We start from the raw sequence: 24,120 nt of genomic DNA, 5'->3' as shown, positions 1-24,120 counted from the left end.
CACACCAGTATGTGTAGCGACAAATTACAGTACTATTACTCCCCTGAGTTCTACTAAAAGATACTCATAGGCAAATAAAAAGGAAATATCTGTTACAATGCCACATCTCATTGAAGAATACAGTGCCATATGGGTGGCGTAGATCTACTGGACAAACAGATATCACTTTATAGGACGAGGATAAGGTCAAAGAAATGGTGGTGACTACTATTCACACAGATGATAGATATCTGCATAGTAAACACATGGCGTGCATACCAAATTGCTAACTCTAATGAGAAGCTCTCACTTTTGGATGTCCGACGGAGAATAGTGATGTTTTACCTGTCAAAGAAAACAGGATCAGTACCAAAAACCAGAGGACCGCAAGGAAGGAAATTGATGGGAGGACGGGTAAGCACAGATGTACGACTAGATCCAGGAAATCATTTCATTGTGCCAAGTAAAACACAGAAGAGATGTGCTTACTGCAAGAAAAAAACAACAAAAATTTGTGATAGGTGCAATGTTAGTGTACACGACAAGTGTTTTGCTTCAGTTCATACTGAATAGACATTCAATAATATTAAAACATTCTTTATTTATTGTTTGTGTTGTTTCTTACAATATTATGCATGGAGAATAAGCTTGTGAATTTGGATAGCGAATTTGGCCAATGTCCCAAAAATGGGACAGTCTGTAGTTTTTGTTCTAATAAACTGAAAATTTTCAAAACAACTTTTTCTTTTTATTCAATTAATCGCTCAAAGTAACGTATTTGCGTATAAAAGTTTGCAAAAAATGATCCGACAGAGTATTGGCCAGTAATGGGTTACGATTCCTGGCAACAGGAAGGAGCTATAAGGACTTTAAATTTTCAGCTGCAATTTCTAAACAAGCACTGAGCGAAATTATACTCAACACAAGTGAAGCATTTACGCTGTCCTGAAGGATAAGTTCATGAAGGCAAGTCAAGTACATTAATTCTGTCAAGTTACAAATAACATTTTTGCTGATGAAGAATCACAATATTTTTGCTGTTTTAGACGTGTTTGAATCACAAAATACCACAAACTTGGCTGGTATATTTCATCCACTCCAACACCAGATCTTTGAGAGTTTTGAACTTTTGATAATTATTTACAGTAAACAGTCCACAACGATTTTTATTATTACCGTTTCTCAGTTCGCCGGTGTGTCAACTTCTCGTAATTTTTCAATTAATGCATTGTATGCAGCTGTCTTTTTGTTCCTGTCACTGTACTCTTTACTTTTAATCTTCCACAAACATGGGTCATTTCTATAAAGTTCAATGAATTCACTGATAAACTGTCTAGAACACTGACGAGCGTCAGCCATTTTAATGCTCCGTGCGCATAAAGACAAACACTAGACTGAACAAGCAGCTGTTTCGCGCCAGATTTACTCCAACTTGTCTGCGCACATGTGGTTTGAACATACAGATTTGAGATGATTCGCTCAAACCTCCAACTCAAACTTCCAGGTTTGCACACACCTCATGTCGGTGCAAATCTCCTGTCCACACGCAACGATCTGTCTGCGCAGGTGTGATGTGCACAGACATTTGCGCAGACAGATCGTTGCGTGCGGACGGGCCTTAAACTCTCGTTCAGAACATCTATCAAAAGCAGTCTATTATTTGGTTCTTGTTGATCATTATCAAAGAAAGCAGCAGTGTAAGTAACAACAAATAGCAGTCTATTGCCATTGTTTCGCTAATGGGGCAATCCCCCCCTCCCTCTCTCTCTCTCTCTCTCTCTCTCCAAGCGGCGGTAGTGCCCACAATGGCAAACCATGCCGCTAGCGGCGTGAACACTCATTATCTGAATGCGATAAACAATGCATGACACAATGCATTTTCAGCTTAGAGTGACGTCAACACATTTATCAAAGAGAATGGCACTTATCGGATCAAAGCAAAATAAGCAATCGATTCAAACCAGACGAAGCACGTGAAAAAGGAAGGGTATCCGCATAAACATGGACGGAGCGCCTGATGCATAGCAATGGCTACCTGGTAAATCGTAACTGATAGGCTTACAACTCGAACCAAACTACTGTAGCTGTGTCTTCATCCATTCGACCTAAATTGTGTCTCACGTTACAATGGACCAACTTTGTTTCTCTCCCCTTGAATTTCGAGTCTCAAATTTCAGGTGCGGCTTAGATTTGGGAAACATTTTTTTTTTTTCCCTTGATTTCGAGTCTCATTTTTCAGGTGCGGCTTAGATTCGAGTAAATACGGTACTCATCCTTCAAGGATGTCATAAAAAGCAAGACCATTTTATTCATTTAAGAACCTGCATTGGAGGCTATGATTTCAATCTCAGTAAAATGTTAAATACAATTATTCATTATCTAAGGCACAGTTGAAATTGTTACCCAAAACACAGAATAAGTGCCTGCAGTGAGCAGACCGAGGAAATAAGAAACCAACCACTGCTTTCTTATTGAATGCTGGGCAAGTAAGGTGGCAGTAAGTCAGTAGTAGCACTGGGAATCAATGGGAATGGAAATGAAATACACAAATGCCTGTGTTGTTCCCAATACAACAGTAGTCCATATCACCTGCATACTTGGGTCACTGCTGAAGTATTGTGTGAGACATTTGCACTGACCAGCCACATGATTAGAAACTTAATGTTTACTCATTTGTTTCCCATTATATGTCACACAGCTGTTGCTGTCTCTCTCCCCTCCCTCCCACGTGACTTCTATGCACGTATCTCCTGAGATTCATTTTGCTTTGTTTCCTACTTGTAGAGAGATTGACTGTGAGTTGTATTGTAGACATGTGGATTAAAACAGAATTGAAATTTTGTAGTTGACCTCTAGTCACTGGTAAAGACTGTGTGTGTGTGTGTGTGTGTGTGTGTGTGTGTGTGTGTGTGTGTGTGTGTGTGTGTGTGTGTGTGCGCGCGCGCGCGCGCGCGCGCGCGCGCGCGCGTTTGTGCACACATGCATATGGGCATGCGCGCATGCAAGTGAAAGAAATACAGAGCTTGCTATTAGGACAAAATCACTTACCAATTATTTCCCGAGCCAGGATAATTTGTCAGTAAGCAGGCTTTATCAAATATGTTGCGCAATGGCCCATTTCTGTAATTAGCAACGACACTGTCTTCCATGTCAATGCATAAAGCCTGGAAATAAATATTTTTCATCAAAACGGCACTTGAAATTTCTTTGTTTCCAGCTTACCGAAATATGTTAGCTGGAAAATGGTCACTAACACAGATGCCATGTGCAAATACTTGGAACTTACCCTTGCTTTTACGTTTCCTCTCTCCAAATCAGCCACAGTTTTGTACGTGGATTCTGTTGAAGATTTGGGTATGGAGAAGAAACTGTGGAGTGCTTTTGATAGTTCCATTTGCTTAGATTTCTGTAGCTTCTGTGTGGAAATTCTCTGATTCTTCCAATGGATACCATGTTCCTGAAGAACAAGTGGCCAGAATTCGTTTCCTATCTGATTACCACATTGGCCAACTGAAAAAAGATATAAGGGACCATGCAACACATTGATTATAAATTGTATTTACATTTGCAATGTTGACAAAATAGCATTTATGTTATTTCTAAATGTTTCTTTAAATATGAGGGTGACTGACCGTTCACACTTCAGTTACAATCTTGTTTGTCTTAGCTGTATCACTTTATGTACAGTTCCTCAACCTATGACATATTTATGTACATTTGCCAACTTTTAAGCACTGGGTAATTTTACAGTAAACAGACATTTTCTGTTCACTCCAAAGGAGGTGAAAACTTAGCCATCCAATTTCTGATATGTGATGGTGCTAGTGGAATCAGATTCCACTGAAAACTGTGTACAACATAGGGGCAGTGTTTCACCTTGGTGGTGAATAGTTCATCAATGGGTTCAAATTTTGTCATAAAAGCACTAAAAATGGAGGAAATAGGTACATTTAGTCTCAAGCACTATTCTTACCAACTAAAGACTATAACACATATTTACATGTGCTACCTGAAGATGAAGTGAGGAAGTGGATTGGTTGATTGGTTGGGTGGAGAAGGGACCAAACTACGCAGTCATCAGTGAAAGTGACTAAAGACAGGGACGTGAAGGAAGAAGCACAGGAGATAAGAGGAACGCTCAAGACATAACAGACCCCATAAGGAAAGGAGTGGAAAAGCAGAGGGCCGGGGTGAACCACCAAGCCCACTTGAAGCCAATCCAGTCGGGGCGAAGGAGGCAGCAAGAGGGCCTGCCATCCCCTCCACCCACTGATAAGGTGGAAGGTCCCTCCATTAAATAAAGCGATAAAAACCCCCATCACGAATAAAACATAAAATGAGATCTGCCGCTGAGGTAGTGTCAGCCAATACCAGGGGTAGCGAGTCTGGAAAGCCAAAAGTCCGTCGCAGGGCGACTAAGTTGGGCCAGTCCAATGAGGTGTGAGCTACAGTCAACGTCGATCCAAAACAACAGAGAGGGGGGGTCCTCACGACAGAGGAGATAACCGTGAGTCAGCCAAGTATGGCCGATGCGGAGGCGGCATAGGACAACAGAGGCCTTACGAGAGACCCGTAAGGAGGACCACCATGCAGTTGTAGAATCCTTAATCACACTGAGGTTGTTCGGCAAAGAAAGAGTGTGCCATTCTGCATCCCAAAGGCCCAAAACCTGATGACGTAATGCCGAGTGAAGGTCTATTTCTGGAATGTCAATAGCAAGGGACGGCCTGGTAGTAGCTAATTGAGCCAGTCGGTCGGCAAGTGCATTGCCAGGAATCCCAACATGACCCAGGGTCCAAATGAAAACCACCGAGCATCCATGTTGAGCAAGGAGAGAAAGGGAGTCCTGGATAGCCGATGACCAAGGGTGGCAAGGGAAGCACTGGCCGATAGCGTGCAAGCTGCTCAATGAGTCACTACAGATATTGAAGGATAGTCCTGAGCATGAGCGAATATGTTCCAGGTGCGCAAGATGGCTACCAATTCTACAATAAAAACACTACAGCCATCTGGCAAGAAACAAAGTTCCATGCATCGCGCAGAGGTGTAAGCAAAACAAGTGCGGCCAGCAACCATGGAGCCATCAGTATAGGTCACTTCTCAACCCTGAAAGGAATGGAGGAGACAGTAGAACTGGTGGTGAAGAGCCATCGGAGGGACAGAATCCTTTGAAGCGGTTGAAAGATCAAGACAGAGCTGTGGCTGAGAGACGCACCACGGAGGGGTACATGCGTGAGCAGCGAAAAGAGGGGGTGAAGGGAATTTCTGGAGCTCAGAAAAGAGCGACTGAATGCGGACAGCCATGGTAAGCCCACATCGTGGTCGCCGCTGCAGCAGGTTGATCTCCGTGTCTAGATAAAGACCATGCTTAGCGTGCTTTGGGGTGCAGCAAATGCGCATAAGATATCAGCTGTTGTTGGCACAAAACTCGCAGTGGTGGAATACCCGCCTCTGCGTGAAGGCTAATCACAGGGCTAGTCCAGAAGGCACCAGTTGCAAGTCGGACCCCGCAGTGGTGGATGGGGTCTAGTATCTGCAACGTCGAAGGCAACGCAGAACCATATGCAGGACTTCCATAGTCTAAACGAGATTGGACCAGCGCTTGATACAATTGCAGGAGAACAGAGCGGTCTGCACCCCAGGTGGTATTGCACAGACACCTAAGGACATTGAAATGGGACCACCACGTCCTCTTCAGCTGGTGAAGATGAGAGAGCCATGTCAACCGGGTATCAAAGACCAAACCCAAGAAGCGATGGGTGTCCACCACCTCAAGGGGCTGGCCATCGAGGAACAGGTCCAGATGGGGATGGACTGTACGGCGACGGCAGAAATGCATGACACACGACTTGGCCGCCGAAAACTGAAAGCAATGGGAGAGAGCCCATGAGAGCACCCGGCAGATTGCCCCCTGTAGACGGCGTTCTGCAGTGCCCATTACGGAGGAAGCGACATAGATACAAAAATCGTCAGCATACAAAGAGGGGGGACACTGTCGGCCCAACAGCTGTCACCAGACCATTAATGGCTATGAGAAAGAGAGGGACGCTCAGCACGGAACCCTGTGGAACCCCATTGCCTTGCTGATGGGGAGTGTTGTAGGAGGAGCCAACTTGGATCTGGAAAGAGTGACAAGAAGGCAAGTTACGCATAAAAACGGGCAGAGTGCCACATAAGCCCCATTCATGAAGGGTGGTGAGGATCTGGTGACACCAGGTGGTGTCATAGGCCTTATGCGGATCAAAGAAGACCACAAGGAGGTGTTGCCAATGGGCAAAAGCTGACCAGATAGCAGACTCCAGGTGGACCAAGTTATACAACATAGAGCAGCCACAGCGAAAACCAATCTGAGTCAATGACAAAAGGTCACGGGATTCAAGGATCCAAAACAGCCGCTGACTCACCATGCATTCAAGGAGCTTGCGGAAGGTGTTGGTAAGGTTAATTGGATGGTAGCTATCCAACTGAAGAGGTGGCTTCCCTGGCTTCAACACCGAAACAATGCTTTCCTGTCACTGGGTAGGAAAGAATCCCTCACTCTACAGACGGTTGAAGAGGGTCAGTATACGATGGAGGCCAGCCACCGATAAGTGTTGGAGCATTTGGTTATGTATCTGATCCGGTTCAGGGGCCATGTCGGGACAAAGGGCGAGGGTACTGGCGAATTCCCACTCGCTGAATGGGACATTATAGGGCTCTGAGCAGCGAGAAACAAAAGATAAAGTCAGTCGTTCTGAGCACTCTTTCAGGAGAAGGAACATGGGTGGATGCTGAGCCAATGCCGAAGCTTGAGCAAAGTGTTGAGAGAAATTTTCTGCTACAAAGTCCGGATTGATAAGGACAACACAACGCACAGAAATTCCTGCAACCCCGGTGGGAGGAGGGTGGCCAAAAATTCGCCTGAGTTTCGCCCAGACTTCTGAAGATGGGGTGTGTTGTCCTATGGCAGCTACATATCGTTCCCAGCAAATCCATTCTGAAATCTGATTAGGTAGCTGTCCCAGGCACGGAGTCATTTAAAGGCCAGAAGAAGAGCAGTAGAAGGGTGCCGCTTGAAGTGTTGAAGAGCACGGCGGCAGTCTGTTATGGCTGCAGCAATTTCCGGAGTCCACCAATGGACCATCTTCCAACGGGGGGAACCTGAGGAAGAAGGGATTGCTGAAACAGCTGCTGAAAGGATGGTGGCAGTCAAAAAGTCTGTGTAGATTCATCAACATTGTCGTGTAGCAGTACAGGGGGGATGGGAGCAGAGGAGAAGGCACCCCAATCAGCCTTAGATATATGGCCCACCTGGGAGGGTGATGGAGCGAGAGACGCTGAAGGAAGGTCAAAATAATCAGGTAATGGTCGCTGTCACATAAGTCATGGTGGACACCCCACTGAATGGAGAGAAGAAGGCCGGGACTGCAGATGGAGAGGTCAATGGTAGAGAAAGTCCCGTGCGCCACACTAAAGTGTGTGGGAGCGCCTGTGTTTAGTAAACAGAGGTCAAGCCCTGCCAGAATAGCTTCAACTGTCCTGCCCAGGGCAGTAGTTGTATGACTACCCAAAGAGGGTTGTGGGGATTAAAGTCCACTAGTGGCAGGAAGGGAGAAGGGAGTTGTTGAAGAAGTGTGGTTAGAGCAAGGGATGTGGGCGGGCCTGTCAGGTGGGAGGTAGAGATTACAGATTGTGATTGGAGTGGCCAGATGGACCCCGACAGCAATGGAGGGGAACCCATTTACTAACAATGTCCTTGCGGACAAAGGTGCAAACACCACCAGAATACCACAAGGTGCCAATTTGGTTCCGACAGAAAGTGTGGAACCCACGAAGGGCAGGTGAGTAAGAATTGACAAAATGGGTCTCCTGTGCGCAATACAAGCAGCAGAGTAGAAGGAAAGAAGGGGCTGCAACTCTGGAAGGTAACGCAAATATCCATTACAATTCCACTGGAGCATTCTCAAGCCGGAGACCAAATGAGAAGCAAATGGATCTGAGTTGGTCACGCCGCCGAGTCGCCATCTGTTACCAATAAGGATATGGTAATATCCATATAGGTGGGGTCAGACTATGTTGATTCAATGGCTGGAGGAGGGGAATGCTGCACCTCACGGGGTACCAGAGGGGCCTTGCCCTTGTTCTTGGGTTTCTGCTTCTTCTCTTGGGATGAAAGAGAAGGGCAGACTTCAGCAAGGGCGAGCACGCAATTACACCGGGCAATCTTGGCAGCCACTGGCAGCGGATCATGCTGCCAATGTGGAGCAGCATATCGCCTTTCAGGGGGGGGGGGGGGGGGGGGGTGCCAGGAAGAGGAGTCCCGGGAGGGAGCTCCAGTACTGGGGGCCGCCGAAGAAGGGGAGCACTTTTCTGGCGGGGGAGCAGCACCCGAAGGGGTGGGTATGGGTACAGATGGGGAGGGGGAGCAGCACTGGGAGGGGTGAGTATGGGTACTGATGGGGAGGGGGAGGGGGAGGGAGAGTGGGTGAGTGAGGAGGAGGCTGAAGGCATGGGGCGAATGGGGTGGGGCTAGGAAGAGGAGGGGGAATGGACGTAACTGAAGCAAAAGTAGAAGTCATAGATACGGGATGGAGCCAGTCATACTTTTGATGAGCCTCAGTGTAAGTGAGCCGATCTAAGGTTTTGTACTCTTGAATCCTTTCTATCACAAACACCGGGCATGCAGGCGAACATGGAGAATGCTGTCCACAACAATTTATACACACTGGCGGGGGAGCACAGGCACTCCCCTCATGGAGGGGACACTCTCAGTCACTGCAGAGGGATCAGTGGTGCAGTGGGAAAACATGTGTCCAAACCGTAAGCATTTAAAGCATCTCATCAGTGGTGGAATAGAAGGTTCTACATCACACCGATACACCATTACCTTGACCTTCTCTAGGAGGACATTGCCCTCAAGGGCCAGGATAAAGGCGCCCGTAGCAGTGCAATTGTTTGGAGGGCCTTGCTGCACACGGCGAATAAAACGAACCCCTCAAGGCTTGAGGTTATCACGGAGCTCCTCATCAGTTTGGAGAAGAAGATACCGGTGGAAAATAATGCCCTGTACCATGTTCAAAGATTGGAAGGGCGTGACAGAAACTGGGACTTCACTGAGTTGGTCACAAGCATGCAGGGTGTCAGATTGGGCAGCAGACGATGTCTTTATGAGCAAAGCATCGGACTGCATTTTACTCATTAATTCAACTTTGCCATACTTATCTTCAATCGTCTCCATGAAAAACAAAGGCTTGGTCTTGGCAAAACTTCCACCATCCATCCTAGTACAAACCAAGAACCGAGGGAAAGGTTTCAACCCAAGCCAGCAAGCCTGACCCTCCTCCCAGTGAGTGGCCAGGGAGGGAAAGGCCAAAGGATCAGAAGAAGGAGTGTCACGTCTGCTACCACTCCTAGAAACAGCCACAGAATGCATAAGATGGTGAAGCTTTTGTCGCTTCATGCGCAAGGTGTCCGCCCTAGTACCACGCACTCCGCTCAGGGGCTCACCCCGGCCAATCAGCCACAGCGAGCGCTGCCTGGCACAGCAGCCATTGCCGGGAGTTCTGGTGCCCCAAAGTGATGAGCATTGACTCCTGGGCATGCACGAGGCGTTAACAGCTCAGGTACTAGCAGTGTGATCCCTGTGGTTTCAGGGGGCTCAACCAATTGGGTACTTAACAGCCCCACCACACAGACTGGCTACCGTGCTGGTGACCCAGCAGCAGGGGGCCAAGGTGCAGAGGGGGAGGGGAGGGGGAGAGGAACCTGCACCATGGATGCTAGGTAGGGATTTCATCCCCAAATGGCTCACACTGAACGGAGAATTTTGGAAATGGAGGTCAAGCCCCGAAGGGACCAAAAACACTGAAAAGGAGATGGAAACAGCAAACTAAACAATAGCACAGACCAAAACAAAGCCAGGACGATAGCCAGGTCAACATAAAGAAGTCCACTAAGAGGGAAAAGAGGGGGCAGGGACAAAGGAGCAAGGATAGGGAGGGAGAGGAACAGGGATGGTAATGCAGCGTGGAAGCGAAAGAAGACTGCAATAGCTCGGGGCCCCATGTGCGCCACACACATACCCACAAAAGGACTATGGGGCACGGGTGGCAGGGGGGGAGGGGGGGGGGGGAGGGGACCCAACCACACTGTATATAGCAACCAAATGGGTACTGAATGCATACCGCATACACAGAATGCATACCGCATACCCAGAAGTGAGACATTTTAATTATGCTGGCACAGCAAACAACCTGGTGTAATAGGAAAAGTTTGCAAGGACCCACGGTCCAATCTTGATGAACCCATGCTCACTGCAATTTTAACTGAGAGGTCATTGGGACCAACTGCTGCAGTGCCCCATGTTCAATAATGTGGGATAAACAGTTTTCCCTAAAACACTTTAGCCTGCATCAGCATAGTACTCTGTCATTATATCTGCAACAGATCACTGCTTAACCTGCTTTACACAGCAGACAAGCATCTGACCTGTACATTCTGAGTCATGGACATCCAACAACTTGTTGCCAACTCATGGTTTCGCTGTTGATCAACCATTTTTCATAGATGTTCACAACAGTAGCAGGCAAACAATTAACCAGCTCTGCCGTTTCCGAGATACTCATTCCCAGGCACTGTGCCATAACAACTTGCCCTTTGTCAAAGTTGCTGATGTCATTGGATTTGCCCATTTGCAACCCGTACTTTCACTAGAATGATTTTCCATTTTTCTCTGTTCTGTTATATGCTTTACTCACCGTACAACATGTCCACAACACCAACTGGCTACATTCAGTCTCGTAGTGGGTAACAATAGTGGTATTTTCGCTCATTAGTGTATATAAACTAACCTAGAGGTAATTACCGTAATTTGTTGCTAGTACACTTTACAAAAGCATCCAGTTCACTTGATGTGTTCCATATCCTTGAAGAGTCTCCATCACATTGAGATTTACAGAACACAGTGTGTGTGAATGAACTGTGTGTATATTAAAAAGAACTATAGCCAAAATGTTTCCCTGAGATGGGGAATTTTTGTATACTCTTCAAATGTCTGTATTAACCTTGAAAGTAAATGAAAAATATTTAGTTATGAAGAAGACTAATGGTAAGTTTAGTGAAATATAAGTCCCGTTGAGGCTGTACAGTTTGACTCTGAATAACTGGAGACTTTATGTGTATCAACTAAAGCAGCAAGTGAAAATTTGTTCCCAGGCCATGAATCAAACTCTGGTATCCTGCTCATTAGGCAGGTGTGTTAGCCATTTAACCACCTAGGCACAGGCTCACACAACTGCACAGATTATCCTGGCACGCCTGCCTCGTCGATTCAAATTCTCACTACAGTCCTGGTCTACTTTTAAATTCCCCTTTCCACATGAATAGAATTGTTCCAGTCTGGGTGTCAGGCTGGATCCCCCATTTATGTTCGTTACTGAGGTGCTATTCCAGAACATGAGAATGTTTGGATCGAGAATGGAGGTGTGCCAGGGTAATCTATGCCGCTGTGTGAACCACTGTGCCAAGGTGGTTTTGTGGCTAACACACCTGCCTAGTAAGCAGGAGACCCAGGTTCGATTCTCGCCCTTGGTACAAATTTTCCCTCACAGCTTCAGTCTATATACATAAAATCATATTTGTACAAGACCTGTAAAGTCTCTGAAATTGTACCACTTCATATGCCATGTGCTACTCAAGATCTGTGACAGTGCCACCTTATTAATTTTGGATCCATATCCTGTGAACTGAGTAAGAATCTAGTGCTGCCCTGTACAGCTTTTTTCAGACAGAGACCACGCTTGCTCACATACAAATAAAGATCAGTTATAGGCATGACTCAATTCTTGTTGTGAAGGTAAGACTCCATCTATACAAGAGAGATGCCACTGATGCTAAAACATTTTAATTTCTCACATGAAATTTTATGATCCACAAATTCCAAGACTTTACTACAAATTCACTACATATTTATTTTTTTTATTTATTAAGTTAGGCTTCTGTGTCTATGACAAAAAGAGAATAGAACATATCTTACCATATTGAGAACATTTCTTTTAAAACAATTAGAGTAACAATTCACTGACCTACAAAATGATTATAATTAAAATGATATAACAAATATAATTCATAAGATTATCTTCAATTTCCACAGCTTAATAATGCACAAAGAATGGGCCTGTCCACAAGTCAATTCGTCAGTCGGCTGGTATTACACTGCCTGGCCAAAAAATGAAGCATCAAGAAGGGGAGAAAGAAATGTAATGAAACTTCACGGGTTAAGAGGACATGTGATGTTACTGCAGTTATTACAAAACTGAGACAAATATTAGAACTCAGCAGTATGAACCCACTTATCAGTATGATGTCGCACCCCATCTAGCCTGGACATGCACACTCATTCGGTTGGAAAGAGTGTCATAAAGCCATTGTATCCTCTCCTAAGGCAAGCTGGCCTACAACTGCTGTAACTGGCCCTTGATATTTAGGGTACTGGCACAGAAATGGAATTGACATCCGAGTTGGTCCCACACTTTCTATCGGGACAGATCTGGGGCCATTACTAGCCACAGGAGCACTTCAACATCATGCAGACAGTTCAGAGAGACATGTCCCATGTGTGAACAACTGTTGTCCTGTTGAAAAATGGCTCCACGATACTGTTGCTTGAGAGGTAACACATGAGGATGTAGGAAGTTTGACACACACTGTTGTGCCATCAGAGTTCCCTCAATCACTACTAATAGTCACAGCTGACACCTCCCTGCCCCCTCCCCACAATAATGTGCAAGGCGTAACACCACTGTACCTCTCTAAAATATTGGAAGAGTGAGTCGTCTCTCCAGCTCGTCTCCATACAACCCAACGATGGTTATCCAGAGTAGTGCAGAACAGCAATCAGTTGTTGAACACAATGTAATGCCATTCATCAGCAATCCATGCTTCCCAGTCACAGCATCATTCCACGCACAACGGTTTGTGTTTGTTGTTAACAGCAGCTAACACATGCAATATAATTACTTAGTCTGACTGCTGCTCCAACCAATGGTGCAGGATGACCCAGAATGTTGCAGGGAGTCTATTACTTGTTCTCGGATGGCAAGCACAAATGTGAAGGGTTACAAAGTGCTTGATGCACAATACTGTGATCCTCTCATGGTGGTCAAATGGAACCTTAGCAACTAGTATGCCTGCCCTCACATTTCAATGCAGTCCAATAACGGGCCATTGCCACATCTGAATGCCCCACAAATCTGGATATTGCACGATTTGACCAGCTGGCCAAATTAAGACACACAATGAAGCCCATTACAAACTCTGTCAGATGCTGATAATGCTGTCTCATATGAGTATGCAGCATCTCCATAGCTTTCACGGCAATCGTTCAGCATCTGATGCTGTTAATACCCCTTAACAACATAAAGGCCAGTAACACTAATTGCTCTATGGCGGCCATTCTTACTGACATAGAGAACCTGCCAATGGCGCTTACATGTCCGAAGTTATGGCACAAAATAGCACTGCTAACACTATGAGAATTCTAACAGTACAGTGTTGCAGGGACCAGGCGCCAGATGGTGGCTCCGCTGCCATAGTGACGCAAGAGCCATCTTCCACTCTGTTACCAATCAGCCCTGTGTGACCAAGGACACATTTTAAAAGCATCATCTGCAGATAGCACTGTTCATGACTACTTCTAGTTGTATCAACACTGTGATCTTCCTGCCTATCTTGTATAAATCAGCGAGAGCTACGTTATGATTTGAAACTTTACTAGAACTAGGTATGGCATACGAACGTTTGCCAATTTTTCATGCAGAAATAATATCTCTCTCGTAACTGTACCAACATTTCAGCAGTGATACTGGCCATTAACTTGTGCCACATTCCTCGTGCTAATAATTGTAAAGTTTGACACTGAGTTTACCACTTTTTTGGAACTGTATTTCCATGTTGATGACCCCTACTAGCCACATTCTAAAGTAAATTGATTATTAGGGCACTATATATTCTATTTGTTTCAATATCCAACAGAGAATTAATAAGTTCTGCTCACAAAATTAGTCACTATTCTTCAATAAGCACTTACTAAAATATTTTTGAGAATATTAAAAGGAGTAAATTGGTCTGCAATGAGAGGTGATTTGTTTGCCTTCTGTTTAAACTGACACTATTACTGCATACACATTTGAATGTGTTAGGAAATGTGTCTCTAATCATCACGTAATTATAAAGTTACCTTGAGAAAGGTCCTTTCAATTCAGCAGTGATTTAAACATGGCAGTTAGCAACCACTATCATAACCAAAAGAACTACTAATCTTTAGTCAGTTAATGACCTACAAAAATCTGATTATACATTTATTAAACTATGCCTGCTTGTGATGTATCTAACTTTTGATTGTTCACTGATAGGGACAACATTTTCTATCACTATTTGAAATCACTAAGAAACTAGAAGGTATCAGATAGATTATATAATGGTAAGACAGAGATTTAGGAACCAAGTTTTAAATTGTAAGACATTTCCAGGGGCAGATGTGGACTCTGACCACAATCTATTGGTTATGAACTGTTTATTTATTTATTTATTTATTTATTTATTGTTCCATGGGACCAAATTAAGGAGAAGTCTCCATGGTCATGGAACGAGTCAATACATCAAATTATAACACAATATTAGAAACAGATAAAATGAAATATAAAAAAACATATTCAGGTGACAAATCGTAAATTTAAATAAAAAAAATCAACACTGTAACACTGGAATTTGCTTAATTTTTTAGCTCTTCCAGGAGCTCCTCGACAGAATAGAAGGAGTGAGCCATTAGGAAACTCTTCAGTTTAAACTTAAAAGAGTTTGGGCTACTGCTAAGATTTTTGAGTTCTTGTGGTAGCTTACTGAAAATGGATGCAGCAGAATACTGCACTCCTTTCTGCAAAAGAATCAAGGAAGTGCATTCCACATGCAGATTGGATTTCTGCCTAGTATTAACCGAGTGAAAGCTGCTAACTCTTGGGAATATGCTAATATTGCTAACAACAAATGACATTAAAGAAAATATATACTGTGAGGGCAATGTCAGAATTCCCAGACTATTGAATAGGGGTCAACAAGAGGTTCTCGAACTTACACCACATATAGCTCGAACAGCCCGTTTTTGAGCCATAAATACCCTTTTTGAATCAGAAGAATTACCCCAAAAAATAATACCATACGACATAAGCGTATGAAAATATGCGAAGTAGACTACTTTTCGTGTTGTAATGTCACTTATTTCAGATACTGTTCTAATGGTAAATAAAGCAGCATTTAGTTTCTGAACAAGATCCTGAACATGGGCTTTCCACAACAGCTTACTATCTATCCGAATGCCTACTTACTATCTATCCGAATGCCTAGGAACTTGAACTGTTCCGTCTCGCTTATAATATGCCCATTCTGTCTGATCAAAATATCGGTTCTTGTTGAATTGTGAGTTAGAAAATGTAAAAACTGAGTCTTACAATGATTTAGCATCAAATTATTTTCCACAAGCCACAAACTTATTTCATGAACTACATTATTTGATACTGTTTCAATATTACACACAAGATCCTTCACAATCAAGCTGGTGTCATCAGCAAACAGAAATATTTTTGAATCACCTGTAATACTAGAAGGCATATCATTTATATAAATAAGAAACAGCAGTGGCCCCAGCACCGACCCTTGGGGAACGCCCCACTTAACAGTGCCCCATTGGGACTGAACATCACTACCACTCTCAATATTGCGGAGAATTACCTTCTGATTTCTGTTCTTAAAGTAAGAGGCAAACCAATTGTGAGCTACTCCCCTTACTCCATAATGGTCCAACTTCTGCAGTAATATTTTGTGGTCAACACAGTCAAAAGCCTTCGTTAAATCAAAGAGAACACCTAGCATTCGCAACCTTTTATTTAATCCGTCCAAAACCTCACAGAGAAAAGAGAATGTAGCATTTTCAGTTGTTAAACCATTTCTAAAACCAAACTGAACATTTGACAGTAAATTATGTGAATTTAAATGCTCCAGTAACCTTGTATATACAACCTTCTCGATAACTTTAGCAAACACCAATGGCATAGAAATAGGTCTGTAATTGTCAACATTATCCCTGTCTCCCTTTCTATAAAGTGGCTTCATTACCCGAGTACTTTAATCGGTCAGGAAACCGACCACTCCTAAAGGAAAAGTTACAGATATGGCTAAGTACTGGGCCAACATACATAGAACAATACTTCAGTATTCTGCTAGATACCCCGTCATATCCATGAGAGTTCTTGGTCTTTAGTGATTTAATTATTAACTCAATCTCCCTCTTGTCAGTATCATGGAGGAGCATTTCAGGTAACAGTTTCGGAACACTTTTTTCTAAGAGCGCTATATGATTCCCTGTTGGGACTAGGTTTCTATTTAGTTCACCTGCTATACTCAGAAAGTGATTATTAAATACTGTACATATATGCGACTTATCAGTAACACGGACGTTCCCACTACGCACTGATTCTATATCCTCGACCTGTCTCTGCAGACCAGCCACTTCCCTTATGACTGACCATATGGTTTTAATTTTATCCTGAGACTTAGCTATTCTATCTGCATACCACATACTTTTTGCCTTCCTAATAACATTTTTAAGCACCTTACAATACTGTTTGTAATGGGCTGCTGCATTTAGATTTTGACTGTTTCTAACGTTTTGATATAATTGCCACTTTGTTCTACAAGATATTCTTATCCCTCTAGTCAGCCACCCAGGCTGCCTGTTTGTGCTAGTACCCTGTTTTGAACGTTCTAACAGAAAGCAACTTTCAAAGAGCACGAGAAAAGTCTTGAGAAAAGCATTATATTTATCGTCTACTGTATCAGCGCTATAAACATCTTGCCACTCTTGTTCCATGATAAGGTTTACAAAGGTCTCTACAGCAACTGGATCAGCTTTCCTAAACAGCTGATGACTATATTTAACACGTGTTGCAGCACAAAAATCTTTTAGAGTTAAAATTTGTGCATCATGATCTGAAAGGCCATTCACCTTTTTGCTAACAGAATGCCCTTCTAGTAATGAGGAATGAACAAAAATGTTGTCTATGGTTGTTCTACTGTTCCCTTGCACTCTCGTTGGAAAGAATATGGTTTGCATAAGATTATATGAATTAAGGAGGTCTACCAGCATCCTCTTCCTTGCACAATCACTTATACAATTAATATTGAAGTCACCACATATAATTAACTTTTTGTATTTCCTATAAAGTGAACCAAGAACCTCCTCTAGCTTTAGCAAAAATGTTGTAAAATCGGAGTCTGGGGATCTATAAATAACAACCGTTAGAAGTTTAGCTCCATTAAATTTAACCACACCTGCACAACATTCAAACACCTTTTCAGTGCAGTACTTTGAAACATCAATTGACTCAAATGGGATGCCGTTTTTCACATACATGGCTACTCCCCCACACCACAAAGAGCTCCTCGAAAAGCTGTAGATTAAAACTGAAGAAACTGCAAAAAGGTGGGAATTTAAGGAAATGGGACCTGGATAAACTGAAAGAACCAGAGGTTGTACAGAGTTTCAGGGAGAGCATAAGGGAACAATTGACAGGAATGAGGGAAAGAAATACAGTAGAAGAAGAATGGGTAGCTCTGAGGGATGAGGTAGTGAAGGCAGCAGAGGATCAAGTAGGTAAAAAGACAAGGGCTAGTAGAAATCCTTGGGTAACAGAAGAAATATTGAATTTAATTGATGAAAGGAGAAAATATAAAAATGCAGTAAATGAAGCAGGCAAAAAGGAATACAAACGTCACAAAAATGAGATTAACAGGAAGTGCAAAATGGCTAAGCAGGGATGGCTAGAGGACAAATGTAAGGATGTAGAGGCTTATGTCACTAGGGGTAAGATAGATACTGCCTGCAGGAAAATTAAAGAGACCTTTGGAGAAAAGAGAGCCACTTGTATGAATATCAAGAGCTCAGATGGAAACCCAGTTCAAAGCAAAGAAGGGAAAGCAGAAAGGTGGAAGGAGTATATAGAGGATCTAAACAAGGGTGATGGACTTGAGGACAATATTATGGAAATGGAAGAGGATGTAGATGAAGATGAAATGGGAGATACGATACTGCGTGAAGAGTTTGACAGAGCACTGAAAGACCTGAGTCGAAATAAGGCCCCGGGAGTAGACAACATTCCATTAGAACTACTGACGACCTTGGGAGAGCCAGTCCTGAGAAAACTCTACCATCTGGTGATCAAGATGTATGAGGCGAAATACCCTCAGACTTCAAGAAGAATATAATAATTCCAATCCCAAAGAAAGCAGGTGTTGACAGATGTGAAAATTACCGAACTATCAGTTTAATAAGTCACAGCTGCAAAATACTATCGCGAATTCTTTACAGACGAATGGAAAAACTAGTAGAAGCCGACCTCAGGGAAGATCAGTTTGGATTCCACAGAAATGTTGGAACATGTGAGGCAATACTGACTCTATGACTTATCTTAGAAAATAGATTCAGGAAAGGCATTTCTAGCATTTGTAGACTTAGAGAAAGCTTTTGACAATGTTGACTGGAATACTCTCTTTCAAATTATGAAGGTGGCAGGGGTAAAATACAGGGAGCGAAAGGCTATTTACAATTTGTACAGATACCAGATGGCAGTTATAAGAGTCGAGGGGCATGAAAGGGAAGCAGCGGTTCGGAAGGGAGTGAGACAGGGTTGTAGCCTGTCCCCAATGTTATTCAATCTGTATATTGAGCAAGCAGTGAAGGAAACAAAAGAAAAATTCAGAGTAGGTATTAAAGTCCACAGAGAAGAAATAAAAACGTTGAGGTTCGCCGATGACACTGTAATTCTGTCAGAGACAGCAAAGGACTTGGAAGAGCTGTTGAACGGAATGGACAGTGTCTTGAAAGGAGGATATAAGATGAACATCAACAAAAGCAAAACAAGGATAATGGTATGTAGTCGAATTAAGTCGGGTGATGCTGAGGGAATTAGATTAGGAAATGAGACACTTAAAGTAGTAAAGAAGTTTTGCTATTTGGGGAGCAAAATAACTGACGATGGTCGAAGTAGAGAGGATGTAAAATGTAGACTGGCAATGACAAGAAAGCGTTTCTGGAGAAGAGAAATTTGTTGACATCGAGTATAGATTTAAGTGTCAGGAAGTTGTTTCTGAAAGTATTTGTATGGAGTGTAGCCATGTATGGAAGTGAAACATAGACGATAACTAGTTCAGACAAGAAGAGAATAGAAGCTTTCGAAATGTGGTGCTACAAAAGAATGCTGAAGATTAGATGGGTAGATCACATAACTGATGAGGAGGTATTGAATAGAATTGGGCAGAAGAGGAGTTTGTGGCACAACTTGACAAGATAAAGGGACTGGTTGGTAGGACATGTTCTGAGGCATCAAGGGATCACAAATTTAGCACTGGAGGGCAGTGTGGAGGGTAAAAATCGTAGAGGGAGACCAAGAGATGAATACACTAAGCAGATTCAGAAGGATGTAGGTTGCAGTAAGTACGGGGAGATGAAGAAGCTTGCACAGGATAGAGTAGCATGGAGAGCTGCATCAAACCAGTCTCAGGACTGACGACAACAACAACAAACAACAACAAACAAATTCAACAACTATCAATGTGTCAGCATGCCTGGCACTATTGTCGAGTAACAAAATTTTATTTTCATCATAATTTTGATTTCTGGTTTAATACTGTAGTGCTGGAGTGTTTTATTTTCCTAATATCTCTCTACCCATGATACAAAGCCTACATCACAGTTCCATCCTTTCCTTTTCAAGGGGCACAGTAAATCTTTCAAGAGATAGCAGGAAGCTTATCTGGGACAGCAGCTATTGTTGAGGAAAATGTGTTCATGCAGTTGGTGGGTGAGCATTATTCATTTCCACTTTCAGCCTCTCATTAATGGCAGCCCATCCCTGTGTACCGACAGAGACATTATTCCCAATGAGTTAAATAACTAGAAGTTGCACAGTGCACTAAACAATAAAAAAAATACAAGGAAATGTATTGTACATGAAGCCCTAACCGCAAAATGCAGAGATAATAATGACAAATGAGTGGTGACTATTTTTCAAGATGTTCAGTTTTCTATGTTGAGTTTGCTTAGCAATACAGATATTTATGATTCCTTCGTTTCATAACAAATTGCAGTCAAATTTTCATTATATTGAGAATGTGCAGTTTTTCACACCACATCGCTGTATTGGAAATAACATAAGCTTTATTTCTGTTTACTATTGGTAAAATTTTTGCCTTTCTTGCAGCTAAAGGTACATGAAGTAAATTTCCTTTTCAGTTACGCTCCATGAAAGATGCATAAGTAAGGGTTGGAAAGTTGCACATGTCATGCCAAGACACGAGAAAGTAAACAGAATTAAACCATCAAATTACAGTCCCTTATCATGGATGTCGACTTCCAGTAGGATTTGGAACATGTACTGTTGTAGTGATGTAGTGATTGACAAATATGTTGGTTGGTTGGTTGATTTGGGGATGATGATGATGATGATGATGATGATGATGATGATGATGATGATAGTGTTTTAGGGCACACAACAATGAGGTTATCAGCGCCCGCTGTTTGGTCGATTTGGGGGAGGGGACCAAACAACGAGGTCATCGGTCCCATCGGATTAGGGAAGGCTGGGGAAGGAAGTCGGCAGTGCCCTTTCAAAGGAACCATCCCGGCATTTGCCTGAAGTGGTTTAGGGAACTCACAGAAAAACTAAATCAGGATGGCCGGACACATGTTTGAACCGTCATCCTCCCAAATGCGAGTCCAGTGTTCTAATCACTACGCCACCTCCTTTGGTGGCAAATAAGTGATTGCAACAGTGAAGAGGAGTATATTTTTTATAAATTTCTTTGTCTTTGTTTTTCTGGTATCTTTTGAGATTGTGCAGTCGAATGTTACTGGATCTACCTCTCCATTTAGCATTCCTACAGTGTTGGCCCGACTTTGAATAAAAAAACTGACGACTCCAACAGGCAATGGTAGGGTAAAACACAAGGGCAGTGGCAATGTTCAGCTCCCACTCCAAGCCGCAGGATCAGATCCTTTCAAGGCCGTATAATGGCAACTTCAAAAGTCTCCAGCACAAGTTATGGCTGCACAGCATGTAAGATTGCCACTGTTCTGGGCATACAGACTTGAACTTTGGTTCTTGCATGTGGGGAGAATTTGGCAGCATGACATTCACAATGACACCATGCCATTCCAATGCATCACAGCACACCTCAGCAAATCACAAACAAGGCTGGTGATGCTGTGCTTAAGAACTACTTAATTGAACACTTCACCCCTATACAAGAAAATAGATTACAGAGGTTAATTACCTACGAAGGCTTGGGTAACAAGTCACACTGTCAACTTCTGTGTAAAATTTGTTTGCCAGGAGAGCCGAATTTACTGCTGGAAAAGTCCTTATGCGTGCTTTGGCTTAAGAGGCTACCAGAAAATATAAGGATAACTATGGCCGGGGACAAAGATAACCCTCTTCAAGTGTTAGCAGAAAACGGTGGGGCTATGGCGGCATGCTAAGAATTGAAATTTGACACCTCTGTTGATGGCATTATTTCAGCTGGAGGACCCAAACTGAGCATTCCGGAAACAAACATGAGCAACAGCCCCGAAGCAAACATAAAGGGGACAGAACCAGCTTCTGCTTTTGAGCAGCTAGCAGAAAGCATTCTGATTCTGGCCAGGCAAGTGGCATCCCTGAAAAACAAGCAGCATGTATCAGGCACAGATTCCAGCAGTTGGCAAAGGCAAGGCAGCAAACAGTGCAACGAGAGGTTAAGGAAGGATAAGACTCTCTGGTGCTGGTTCCATCAGAGATTCACACTCTCCTATCCCCCTCTGCTGCAGCTACCACAGTGGATCCACAGGGCTTGTTTACAAACAATATTTTCCATAGTGCACATACAGATGTGCAGGAAGATGTCTGCGGTGGAAAGGTCAGATCAACATTCTTCATTCACACCAAACTGTTCTAATTGGCACATGTCCCTGAGTTCAATTACAGCAGCAACAGAGGAGTTCGAGCCCATTCCTGGCAGGGAGATAATGCACACCCAGTGACACTGGATTTCAGCCACACACAGATGCGAGAGTTTTAGCTTCAAAGGGTCACGATCCTAATGTCACAATCAATCAAAGAGTAATTCTGAATATGAAGGGCAATATCTGAGAGTCATATTTACAACGGTCTCAGAATATTTCCATACAACTGTTCAAAATGGATAGACAGTCAGAAGGGCTTTTTGGTTGACACAGGGTCTGATATTAGTATGTTGCCGAGAGACTTGTTTCACCCAGATATCATGGCGGCACATCTCCATTTAACACCCATGAATAATTCAACAATTACAGCATACAGCAGAAGGAATATGGTCTCAGATTTCAGTATAGAAGAACACTTAGTATGGAGCTTCTTGATAGCAAACATCACCGAGCCCACCCTGGGAGCAGAATTTTTGCACTATTTCGACTTCATCGTGTATGTCAAGAGGGGCAACTCAAAAAGGCAATAGTTGTGATGGCTAGTCACAATGAAGTGTGGTGCCTTAATATCAATGAATTCCTAGTATTTCTTTTATGTCAAAAACTAAGGCAACGGTTCTTGCGTAACATCGAGGCTGTGCAACGACTGCTGGGTACTAAATTCTGGAATGACTCCAGATTGATATCCTACACCACATGTTATGGACAAACAAGTCAGTGGCAGGTGCAACAATATTCTCCATTACTGATTGCACCTGCCCATACTCCCAAATTCACATGGCACCATCTTACATAATCAAGACAGCATTCACCCTACCCCTCGGGTTATTTAAATATTATTATATGGCATACGGATTGAAAAACTCTGCCCAAACATGGCACCATTTCATTCATCAAGTGCTCCATGGACTCTACTAAATACTCTGTTATATGGACACCATTCTAGTTTTTCACAGTCTCGAGACAAACACAAAAAGTCTCTACAGTAAATAAAGTGCCTACAAGATGCCAGTGCCATATTCAACAAAGATAAATGTGTTTTCAGCCAGGCCAGCATGAAATTCCTCAGTTCTAAGGTGTCAGTGGAAAGTTCTCACTGCTTGCAGAATACATAACAGCCATTCAAAATGTTCCCTGGTGAAAAACATTAAAAGATCTAAGAACATTCCTCGGAATGCTAAACTACTGTCAGCGGCATTTACTTCAAACCACAACATCACTGGCAACAGTAACAAAACTGCTAAAAGGTTAACACACAGTGGGCTCAAAAAAATGCATCTTGTAATCTCGGCCGGCTGAAGTGGCCGTGCGGTTAAAGGTGCTGCAGTCTGGAACCGCAAGACCGCTACGGTCGCAGGTTCGAATCCTGCCTCGGGCATGGATGTTTGTGATGTCCTTAGGTTAGTTAGGTTTAACTAGTTCTAAGTTCTAGGGGACTAATGACCTCAGCAGTTGAGTCCCATAGTGCTCAGAGCCATTTGAACCAGTTGAATTTGTAATCTCGAACATATGAGAGCATTCAAGAAAGTGAAGAAAGATGCGGTGCAGGCAGTTCTGCTGGCACATCTGCAGCTTAAGATGTCTGCGGCTCTCATTGCTGACGCAAGTCAAGTGGCCATGGGGGAGGTAACACAGCAATTTGTTGAGGGTGCTTGGCAACCTTCAGCTTTCTTTTCCCAGCTATTCGCAGACATGAAAGGTCTTGGAGTATTACTGAAGAAGGAGCATTATGCAGTGTATTCAGCAGTCTGACACTTCAGGGATTCAGTCAAGGGAAGAAACTTCATGATTAATACAGATCACAAGCCAATCATGGCTCTATTCAAGAAAGGAATGCCAGACAGTCCTCCAAGGTTGATTAGGCATCTGGATCACAATTCACAACATACGCACATAGGCGGCAGTAAAAACATAGTTGCTGCCTGCCTGTCAAGATGTTCTGAAAGCATGGAAACTGTATAATGGGACAAAATTGCCCATGTACAAGCACTTGACCCAGTGCAATGTGCCCTACGGGGGCATGAACTATCCAGTTCGAACCTGAAGTAACTGAAGACACCATCAGGACTTTAACCTTGTGGTGAGATGTTTTGCTTAGGATGATACGGGTTTTC

At 43.3% G+C, this 24,120-nt stretch overlaps 1 protein-coding gene across 3 annotated transcripts in view; it reads right to left on the bottom strand.

Annotated features, from left to right (window-relative positions):
• Nucleotides 1–24,120, bottom strand: part of LOC126259279 (tubulin epsilon chain-like) — a 136,363-nt gene that overhangs the window by 106,092 nt on the left and 6,151 nt on the right. For all 3 annotated transcript variants that reach the window (XM_049955925.1, XM_049955924.1, XM_049955926.1), the window contains exons 2-3: nucleotides 3,266–3,489; nucleotides 3,028–3,143 (exon numbers count right to left, since the gene is read on the bottom strand). In XM_049955925.1, the coding sequence (XP_049811882.1) occupies nucleotides 3,028–3,143; nucleotides 3,266–3,489 (340 nt within the window). The remainder of the gene's footprint in view (nucleotides 1–3,027; nucleotides 3,144–3,265; nucleotides 3,490–24,120) is intronic.

The sequence above is a fragment of the Schistocerca nitens genome, chromosome 5, assembly GCF_023898315.1.
Source record: "Schistocerca nitens isolate TAMUIC-IGC-003100 chromosome 5, iqSchNite1.1, whole genome shotgun sequence".
NCBI classification, from domain to species: domain Eukaryota; kingdom Metazoa; phylum Arthropoda; class Insecta; order Orthoptera; family Acrididae; genus Schistocerca; species Schistocerca nitens.
Note: the sequence above shows the minus strand (reverse complement) of the source record. Positions and strands in the feature narration are given on the sequence as shown.